The following is a 9783-nucleotide window of genomic DNA, read 5'->3' as shown; positions in this document are numbered from 1 at the left end:
TTCTCGTGCTCTTCCAGCACCAGAGAATATCCTGCGGCTCAGCCGCAAGATATTCCGTAGCAGACGACAAGCCCTAAGGTGTCGTCTGCTATCGACATTCCCGATACTTCAGCGCCGTGCGAATGCCCAGGCGTGGCGAAACTTTTAATCCCGTGAGCAGTGTTTTACTTTTTCTCTCCTTAGAATATTCCGTGGGGTGTCCGTATATATAGTGGCTGCTAATGCGGATGACGGCGGCTTGTCTCCATAACTATGGCCGCAGAAAGCACAGCCCTGATTGGCGGACTTGTAATGTCTACTTGTCACGTCGATCAGGCCTCGTTTATCTAGATGGCGTTAAAACCGAAGAGTGCAAACCTCTCGTCTCTCATTTATGCACGTCCACAGTGACGTATGTTCCTCGCTAATAAACAAGATTCAGCCGCAAGCACACACCGCTTCAAATTTTGCACATAAAAGATGCTCAACATAGCATAGACAAGGTCGCATCAAATAGATTTCGCACACCATGAAGTGCCAAGAAAGAACACCCCATATGTTTGCTTGGCATCTGCACTTATGCAAGCGCATTTCGCTATGACGTAACGCAAAATCGAATCGTTTCTTTCTTCACCTGGCGGTGGTGTTCAAGGCATGCAAGTTCGCCGATGTTATCGGCCTCATCCCGAGACATCACGGTTTGGGGTCATACCTAACATATATGCAAGTGTATGTTCTTGGCAATTAAGAGTCTGTCAGAAGCATTTTTTTTCTCCTTGCCCTATCCACAGACAGAAAGGCCAGGGGCAGCAAGCATTGATACCTACGTAATGTTTAGTGGAAGTCGTGAAGTTGCCATTTGATTGCCCTGAGATGGGGTGACCGCTTTGGTAGCAACCACAGCATGGAGTTTTATGGTATACATAAAGCTTTAAATAGCAAATTGTGGAAGAACTCACCAATATATCTCAATATGTGAACTCTAAAGTCACACTTCTTTTTTTTTTTTTTTTCAATTTGTGAGAAATCAAACAACACCGTATCATGCCGGCAATGCCATCCCATCACCACAGTCCCTTACCAGTTTCCATTGCGCATTACGCGTTAGCAGACGACAGAAAAAAGAACTGAAAAGCGCAGTTAGCGCCGCCTCATGGAGTATCATTGAATTATTTCGCCGTATTATTATATACGTTCGTAACAGTCTAATCAACGCCCACTTTCGCTACTTCACTAATATAGGAAAATATTAATGGAAACAAAAACTTATTGTTCTTAGTCATGGGCACGTGCATATTGCATTTTTAACATTACAAAAGCAGCAACGTTTCCAGCAGCAGAGCCGATCGAGGCGTCGCCCTGTGTCGATTCTCTGCGACACAGGTATTTCCGACAAGTGCTAACACTTTTTGTGCGGTGACCGAATCAGGCTATCTTTGGTAATTCGTCGAAAAACGGCAGAAATCCGGCGGTTTCTACACCGTACACCACCCTAACTACTACACAACAAGAATGGCCCTGAAAAGAATAAAAAAGGAGCTCGAAGACCTCAAGCGGGATCCACCAGCTCAGTGTTCCGCGGGTCCGGTAAACGACGACTTATTTCACTGGCAAGCCACGATCATGGGGCCACCCGATAGCCCTTACCAGGGTGGAGTATTTTTCCTTACCATCCACTTCCCGACGGATTACCCATTCAAGCCGCCCAAGGTGGCATTCACAACTCGCATCTACCATCCCAACATAAACAGCAACGGAAGTATTTGCTTGGATATCCTCCGATCGCAATGGTCGCCAGCTCTAACCATATCGAAAGTGTTGCTATCCATTTGCTCACTACTGTGTGATCCAAACCCGGATGATCCGCTAGTACCGGAGATTGCAAGATTCTACAAGACTGACCGCGAGAAATACAACGAACTTGCCAGGGAGTGGACACGTAAATATGCCATGTGACGACGGGGATGCTCATGGACTCTGTACAAAAAAAAGCCGTTAGGCCTAACTCAAATTTAGCTCCGGGTTCATCCACACAAGATATACCAAGGATCAAGTAGTAGACTCTTCTTTTTTTTGTCAGTGACTTTTTTTATCGGTGTTGATTTCAATTTTTTTTTCTGCTTCTGCGTGACTTTGAAGCTTGGCGCTGGTTTGTGGGGAAAGAAAATGAGTTGATGGTGATGCTAATATAAACGGCACCGGCGCCTAATATGCTTGCTTCAAGAGCCAAGCTATTCGGATGATTCGAAGAGATCAAGATGTACTACAGCACCGTACGGCGGTCATGTCAAGATTAGAGACACGTACTGTAAGAGAAAAAAAAAGTGTTTTGTGGCCATTCTTCAGGCTCTCTGTACTCGTTTTCGTCGGAAATGCGTAGTGTGGTGTATATCTTCCAACCCCTGTCCCCTTGGCAATTGGTTCGCTGCTTCACAAATGCTGATTTCGGATTAAAGTATATTTTGCGTGTGAGGTATCACCATGCGTTGTAGTCGGTCATTACCGTTCTCGCAGGAACGTGTGCTTTGAGTTTGGGGGGTTTGTGCTGGTCACGCGGCATTGTTGGATGTGAAACGTTTCCTTTTTTTTTTGTTAGAAAACCATGTGACACTTTTAGCCGGACTTGTTTGTAACAATACGAGACTATGTAACTTTTATTTAGAGATTAAAGTTGGCTGTTGTGAGTCGAGTGATGCCGAGCGAAGTACATAGACGAGCACGAAGTTTGTGTGCAAACAGCTGTGGTGGATGGGTTCGAGGTCACGACCTTTAATGGGGTTGACACACATGCTCACACAACTTATGCGCTGCCTGCTTTAGCACCCAATATGCGCTTCGTCCCTGGGGGATGTCACCTTGACACGTCGCATGTGCTAGAGGAGTCTGCCACAGTGCCATGGTACCCAGAATATCTGCAGAGTTTTTAGCTTTAAAACTTCATTGCATAAGCATTCTGCAGTTCGCTTCGGTGTACACTTCATTCCTGGCCGCTTTGGGTCCTTGTATGTTTGGTGTGATCAAAATCAATCATGCACCGAAAGAGACCAATAAATCGAGATCAATTGTAACTGCAACGAAGACGGAAAGATTTCTCTGCACGTAAATAACGGTACCTCATGTTAGCGGCACGCTGTTGTGCTTACTCTCAACGTATCCCGATGTTGATGCTAAATTTTTGGATTAACTCTATTGTAAAGCATGTTTTAACAAAAAAAATATAGAACTGTGATTACATGTGCACTGATATAAAGCCGTCGAGCAATCAGTGTTTCGTGAACTGCAAGATTGAGATTGTCGACACATTGTGTCGAGATCTTTACTGTGCCTTCCTCATATTATACCTGTTTCTTCCTTCGGCATTTAACGTAAGTGCCCAGCTGTTGAGGAAGTGCTCCTTTAGTGCCATAATGGCATGGGTCATTTCATGGTCACTTGGCAGTGATCCCAGATTATGTGACGACAAAGGTGCTTTTATTACTGAGGAGTCACTAAAAAAAGTCTGCTGCCAATAGCTTTTGATGCAGCAAAAATTTTTATTTATGCTTGTTCTGCAAATTGACACAGTTGGTCAGCTTCATGTAGTTGAAAGGCATACAAAAGTGATATAGGAATGATAGGACAAGAAGACCAATTTCAACACTCTGCACAAATCTCAAACACCCACTGCAAATACAAACAGAAAAAGCTGTGTAACTTATTGCAAAAAAAGTATAATAAGCAAACGCATAACCAAACAATGTCAGAAAAGTTCTATAAATAAAAATGGGAAAAGCAAGGTGATCTAGACTAGTAGCACTAGTGGACTAGTAGTACAATACGTCAGCGCTAGGGTATTTTTATAATAAAACAATATTTTTTTACAATTTTATAGCAAAACAAATATTAGCACTGTTTCTTGAATATTACTCAACACTAGTGCTGACTTGCCACAGCTTTGAAGGGAAGACAGGGGGAGCTAACACAACTAGGCCAGTTGTTCATTTCACCTTTTTTTTTTTTTACATAATTTTGTGCAAAAACTTTACGTCTCTTTACTTCTCAAATTTTACTTCTGCCATATACACACACATAATATCCATGAAACTTGTTGTCCCACATTTTCAGCTGAAACAAAAAGAAAAGGTAGAGAACACCAGGGCTGAAAGCATTTAATCTATATAGCTTCGACTAACCTTTTCAGATAATGAAGCAATGATATGAATTTTGAGGAAGTTGGAAGGTAAATTATTTAAATACTTTGAAGGTCAAATGAACTGACCTTCAAGGCAATTACGTTGAACTTCTAGCGCAAGTGTTGAATGTTGTATGTTAGTTGTGTTGCCACTGTACCAAATGTGGGGCTGCTGCTAATACCATAGGAGCAAAAATAACTTAAGCACAATAACAGAGATGAATAGAAGGGAAATGTGTCAATTGCATTAATTAATTACCTATAACTTAACGAGGTAAATTAATAATAACTATACGCCTACAGCAGTATCTTGTGACAACACCATTTGAAAAGCCTGCCGGTTGCAACAAACAGCAAACTTAGTACATGAGAGTTCCAACGCAATTCTGTATCATCCCTGGAATTAACTCTAGGAGTTCCTTCACAACTTCAAGTTCCGCTTCAACCTGTGAAGCATGATCGGGGTGGCTTTTACAGTAGTCGACGATGTAGTCGTAATACGTCTGTGTGGTCTTGTAGTTCTCGATTTGATCTCTCGGGTCACTTGCAACGCGCCTCGTGTTCAACCGTCCGATGCAGAAATGAGCTAGCAACGCCGGTCGCACATATTCTTCCGGCAACCTCGACGGCAGCCTCTTCTCCGAGTCGTGCAGTGTTTCTAGGAAGCCCTGGAAGTTTTTAATTGCTTTATCGATGAGTGAATTGATCTTTTTAACTGGATGCGACTGAGGCTGCACGGCTCCGGGCAACTGCGAGAATTTTATGTCCGCCATCTCGCTGTACGTTTCTCCAAGCTCGAACAAGATCTGTCGGCATTCGTTGATGTAGTACCTGGGGCTGACCTCTTTCAACACTTCTTCCAAGATGTCGATCCGCCGCTTGTGCATCTTGCACTGGCGGTCTGGAGCGTCTTCGAATGCAATCAGAGCATTGTATAACTTGCTCGTCTCTTGGATTATTGCGATATAGTCCGACGCATGGTCCTTGAGTGTGTAGTACTCCTTCGCTTCATTCAACCACCTCTGCGCCGACAAGAATATCGGCCGGGCACTTTGGAAGTCCGTCACCAGTTTGTCGGTGACGGACTTCTCGTACGGCAAGATCTCCTCCGAATTTATGAGGACGTGCGGTTTCTTCTCCGCTTCCGTTTGATCTGGTCTTCCTTCTTTTTCTTCCCCGGCCTTTACTTTTAAGAGTGCCTCTTTTGACGCACACAGAAGCAGGAGGCCGTATTTTGCCCAGCAACGTGCAATGTCCGCACTCCTATGATTCACCGTTTCCTCTTTCCCCTCCCTTTCCTCTGGAGTGAGCTGTTCCTTGTCGAGCTTATCTTTATATTGCTTCATGACAAGGCTGGCACACGCGAGGTGGTGTCGTCCGGCGTTGAAATCGCCCCGGACGATAAAGAACTGCGACAACGTCGCAGCATTGAGTGCCCAGTCCACATTGTCCAGTTCATCTGTGGCCAGCTGCTTCTTCAATGTGCTGTGGCAGTAGATCGCTGACATCTCCGCCTCTTCTAAGGCCCCGTAAACTTGCGCCAAGTAGTACAGCGTGTGAATAAAGGCCCTCTCGAAGTTTTTGTGCGTAGTTTTGCTGCATGGCTGCTCTCCTTCAGGCAGGAAGTAGTCCGTGAAGTCGTACACAACGACGTCTTGCTGCGCTTTTATGTTCGAGTACAGTTTTTCGGCCCGTTTCAAGAGGTCGCGTGCTTTCGATTTGTCTTCCCTTCCGGAGTACAAGATTCCGAGCTGGTTCAAGAGGTGGATGGCGAGCATGCAGCACTTGGGATCCTCGTAACGATCCTCACCTATTATTTTGAGTCCGTCTTCGAAATACTCCTGACCCAAAGACAGTTCGTCGGTGTCCGCTGCGATAGTACCGAGATCGTATTTCAGAAGTGCGCGGACCAAAACTAGTCTGCTTAACTCGGTGCTCTCGTCACTTCCAATAACCTCGAGAAGCTCTTTCAGAATTTCGCGTGCTTTGTATTTAGACCTGTAAGGTTCCGTTGGAGGGTCCAGGAGACTATCGTTGTCGATAAGTTTCCGTGCACGGTCGTAATCTTCGCGTACTTTGGGTAACTTCGCATCCCATGCCGCATCCGCCATGATTTTGAACGGTTAAATTTTGCTCCGCCAGACGGCAGATGAGTCGACTAACTTTCGGTCGTTATGGAAACCGTAAACAAATATGCGTGGTTGTTTTCTGTTCTGGGAAGCTGTTGAACTTGAACCCTGATAGGCAGTGTATCTTTTCGGTTGTTGAAAGAGTGTCGGCGGGATTCGTAGCAATGCCAGCGTAAGAGCCTGGCAGTCTTGTGCCAGATAATGTATTTTTAGGGGCTAAGGAGGTGTCAGTTTACACGCTATTTATACACTGATGCAGGGAGTTGAAAGCTGAATGCCAAATTAATTTCAAATACAGTATGTGAGCTATTTGCGGCGCGTAACGGATGACATAATTTCATGTCGAGATGGATGTGCTCTTTCCTTTTTTGCATTTTTCATTTCTTCGAAATAAATAAATTCTTCCCTTTCAGAGACAATATTTGGGATGCCGCAATCGCGTTGCAAAGAGAAGCGAAACATGGTAAATATTAGACTCACCTAAGTCAGAACAGTTCTTTTCAGAAAGAAGAAAATTACAAGTGCTGATCAATTTTGTTACAGACAGTTCATCGGAGTCAACATTGATTTTTCTTGGCAGCAAACGCAGTGTAAGTAGAATTCGCTTCAACAGCAAGTTTTAAATTGATAAAATATTCAACTTGGAAAAACTGTCGAATTTGCAGGGAAAATCGAGCGTGATGTATCGCTTTGTGGAGCGCTCTGAACTTCCAAGGCCGTCCCTAGCGCTCGAGTACATGTTTGCTCGGAAGACCCGAGGTGCCAGTTCGGTGAGCAAAATATTTTTCAATATTATAATATTTAAAAAAATGCCGTCGCGGTAAGCAGAAGCAGATATTAAAAATATTTCTTTTTGTTTCGTTGACCACACAGATGAAAGAGGTGTGCCACATGTGGGAGTTAGCTGGAGGCTCCCTGTCATCTCATCTGCTCGAAATCCCTATCACAAAGAGATCGCTTTCGTAAGTCATCTGCTAATAAAAACGCACACTGTCTGCGGTTTGTTTCTTTTCTGAAATGTACAGCTTTGTGGGCTGTGGAATAAAAATTACTAATTAAAATCACAACCGAGAATATGCGAACCGAGAATTCCTAGAGCGCAGCAGACGACAACACTAAAGCGCACTTGAGATGCCACCTGCGTGAGTTTGCAAATGAGCACTCACCTCCAACTTACGAAAACATGATACTCCAACATGTTCTCTAATTCTTTTTTCTTCTTCCTAATTGAGCTAAAATTGCACGCTTCAGCCTTGAGATTCTGATTCTGTAATTTACTAAATTGTGCCCCCCATGCGCGAGCGACTGTTCGGCGCTGTCGTCTGCTACGCTGTCGTCTGCTACTCTCAGGAGCCTCTTGAGCTCGCTGTTCTGTAACTGACTTTCTTTTAATCAAAAATGTAATTGTGAATTAAATTTTTGTCAATAAGGAAAAAAAAAATTACGACGTAAAAATTGTGCTGCTGTTTCAGATCGCTAGCAGTGGTGATGGTTACGGATCTTTCGATACCAGAAGAACTTTGGGTGACCATGGAAGCGTTGCTGAAAGCTGCGCAGTCTCAGATTGAAACCGTAATCACCCAAGCGGAGAAAAGTGAACCGGGTTACCGGGAAGTACTAGAATCAAAGGTCGCTGATCGGATCCCGAGTGATCATCCTGTGAGAAAACTCGTACTTTCGATATTTTCTAATATTCTATTTATTTGCTAAGATATCCTAACCGACAGCAATAACAAACCGGTTGTGGTACCTTACAAGGTAACAGCACTTCTGGGCATTTTATTCAAAACAAGAATAACGTTTGCAATTACATGGGCTTCACCATGGCTATGGTAAATTTATAACAACAGCAAAGTTAAAAATCAGAAAACGAAGCGATAGAAAACCGAGTTTTGATGGTCGAACTTGAAGTGTTGTCCAAAATTACCAAAATTACTTAGTGAGGTCTAACACTTTCAACTTTTTAAATATCGCTTTCTGAAGGTTTGTTGGCTTATTTGTTGAGTTATTTACGTATTTATTGATTTAAGTACTGACAAAATTAAGTAAAAAGAATTACCTACTGTTGGTTCAATTATTTCCAGGATAGAAGCCATCTAAAGCCGTTCCCAGTACCCCTTCTCATTGTTGGCACAAAATACGACATATTTCAGGTAATTGTTACTGACTTGATCTTCAATATCACATCCTACACATACTTATCTAAGGAAAGGATTAAAACAGACATGTTTTATTATTTTAGGATGTGGACCCTGAGAAGAAAAAGGTCGTCTGCAGATTTTTGAGGAATGTCGCTCACGTAAACTGCGCCTCACTGCAATTTGTAAACTTGAAATCTGAGAGCTCTGTCAGCAAACTCAAGGCAACCTTAAGTCATTTGGGATTTCGTTCCAGTCTCAGGTAGTCTTCTGCCTTCTGATAACGGTGCAGAAGTATGCAACATTGATAAATAATACTTTAATTATTATAACCAATTATTAACGACGTTTAGGGCGTAAGTTATCATTTATTGTCATGTAGCTTACTGCACTAACGAACAACTTTCTTCTTGTTGACGAAACATTAATAATTGAATTGAATTAATGCTCTGTTTAGCAAAAGTATGCAAGCTGACTACAACAAACAGCTGAATATTACGGCTGGCGAAGACACTTTTCATTCTATTGGTAAGGTGATACATAGTTTAGTTAATTATTGTGGATTAATATTTGGACAAGTAGTTTATTTCGCACTCATTGTCATATCAGGAGGGACGCTGAACGATGAGACAGACAACGCGACGAATGTCTTCAAGTAAGCGAAAGAAAAAAAAAAAAAAAGAAAAGAAAAGAAAAGGAAAACTGCATGTAGATGAAGTCCTGTAATGTGCTGCCACCTATTGTCTTTTTACGAATCTATTTAGAATGCAGGAGCTGTGGAAATACCAATTTCTTGAATATTTTCCTCAAGTGGTACGTTGCAATGTCACTAATATCAAATCTTGTTGTCATAAATTATTTTTTTGGTCCTGCAGGTCATGTAATTTAATTCTGATGCATTACTTTGCAGGAACTAAAAACAATTTTGCCAGACGACCCTTGTAAAGATCCAAATTTCAGGGAGAAAGATATTGATACTTTGAGGACTCAAAAAGACAAGGTGGTATTATAAAAAAAAAGTCGCCCCTCTCACAAAATATTCTGCTTTAATAAGTGTATTTATTTTTCCAGGAGCTGGAACAGTTTCGAACAGAGCGGGAGCGCGCAGAGCGTGCAAAAATGCATTTGGACTGGGATAAGGACCTGTGAGAATATTTATGCGAATAAACGTCACGACGAAAGAAGCTCGTTGGGCTTGTTGTTGCTTGTTGGCAAACTCATGTGCTTTGCCAAGTTCATGTGCCTAGCCTCTTTTTCCGCGCCTCTTTTACATAACAGGAAATAATAACGGAAAGTGTCGTCTGCTACTTGCCTCTGCGCGTCCGCGGTTTCTATAGCAACCAGGTGGTACGATGTCACGTGGTAT

The 9783-nt window shown here is 42.8% G+C and overlaps 3 protein-coding genes across 3 annotated transcripts; 2 read left to right on the top strand and 1 right to left on the bottom strand.

Annotated features, from left to right (window-relative positions):
* The first annotated feature begins 1491 nt into the window (after positions 1–1491).
* LOC135398709 (ubiquitin-conjugating enzyme E2-17 kDa-like) lies at positions 1492–1935 on the top strand. The gene has a single exon (XM_064630094.1). It carries the CDS (start codon positions 1492–1494, stop codon positions 1933–1935), a length of 444 nt encoding a protein of 147 aa, XP_064486164.1.
* Positions 1936–3488: 1553 nt separating this feature from the next.
* LOC135397167 (KIF-binding protein-like) lies at positions 3489–6288 on the bottom strand. The gene has a single exon (XM_064628547.1). It carries the CDS (start codon positions 6259–6261, stop codon positions 4510–4512), a length of 1752 nt encoding a protein of 583 aa, XP_064484617.1. The 5' UTR covers positions 6262–6288; the 3' UTR covers positions 3489–4509.
* LOC135397171 (cytoplasmic dynein 2 light intermediate chain 1-like) lies at positions 5503–9720 on the top strand. The gene is made up of 13 exons (XM_064628557.1): positions 5503–6451; positions 6693–6742; positions 6823–6869; positions 6945–7049; positions 7153–7241; positions 7752–7938; positions 8364–8432; positions 8522–8679; positions 8875–8945; positions 9027–9072; positions 9182–9230; positions 9328–9417; positions 9489–9720. Exons 1-13 carry the CDS (start codon positions 6300–6302, stop codon positions 9564–9566), a joined length of 1191 nt encoding a protein of 396 aa, XP_064484627.1. The 5' UTR covers positions 5503–6299; the 3' UTR covers positions 9567–9720.
* The last annotated feature ends 63 nt before the right edge of the window (positions 9721–9783 follow it).

The sequence above is a fragment of the Ornithodoros turicata genome, chromosome 6, assembly GCF_037126465.1.
Source record: "Ornithodoros turicata isolate Travis chromosome 6, ASM3712646v1, whole genome shotgun sequence".
NCBI lineage: Eukaryota > Metazoa > Arthropoda > Arachnida > Ixodida > Argasidae > Ornithodoros > Ornithodoros turicata.
This window is presented reverse-complemented; position numbering and strand designations above follow the sequence as displayed.

Bases quoted from the DNA above. Each gene is read 5' to 3' on its own strand.
- LOC135398709 (XM_064630094.1), top strand. From the start codon at position 1,492: ATGGCCCTGAAAAGAATAAAAAAGGAGCTCGAAGACCTCAAGCGGGAT.
- LOC135397167 (XM_064628547.1), bottom strand. From the start codon at position 6,261: ATGGCGGATGCGGCATGGGATGCGAAGTTACCCAAAGTACGCGAAGAT.
- LOC135397171 (XM_064628557.1), top strand. From the start codon at position 6,300: ATGAGTCGACTAACTTTCGGTCGTTATGGAAACCGTAAACAAATATGC. The intron at 6,870-6,944 runs GTAAGTAGAATT...TCGAATTTGCAG, and splicing joins TTCTTGGCAGCAAACGCAGT to GGAAAATCGAGCGTGATGTA. The intron at 7,242-7,751 runs GTAAGTCATCTG...CTGCTGTTTCAG, and splicing joins ATCACAAAGAGATCGCTTTC to ATCGCTAGCAGTGGTGATGG.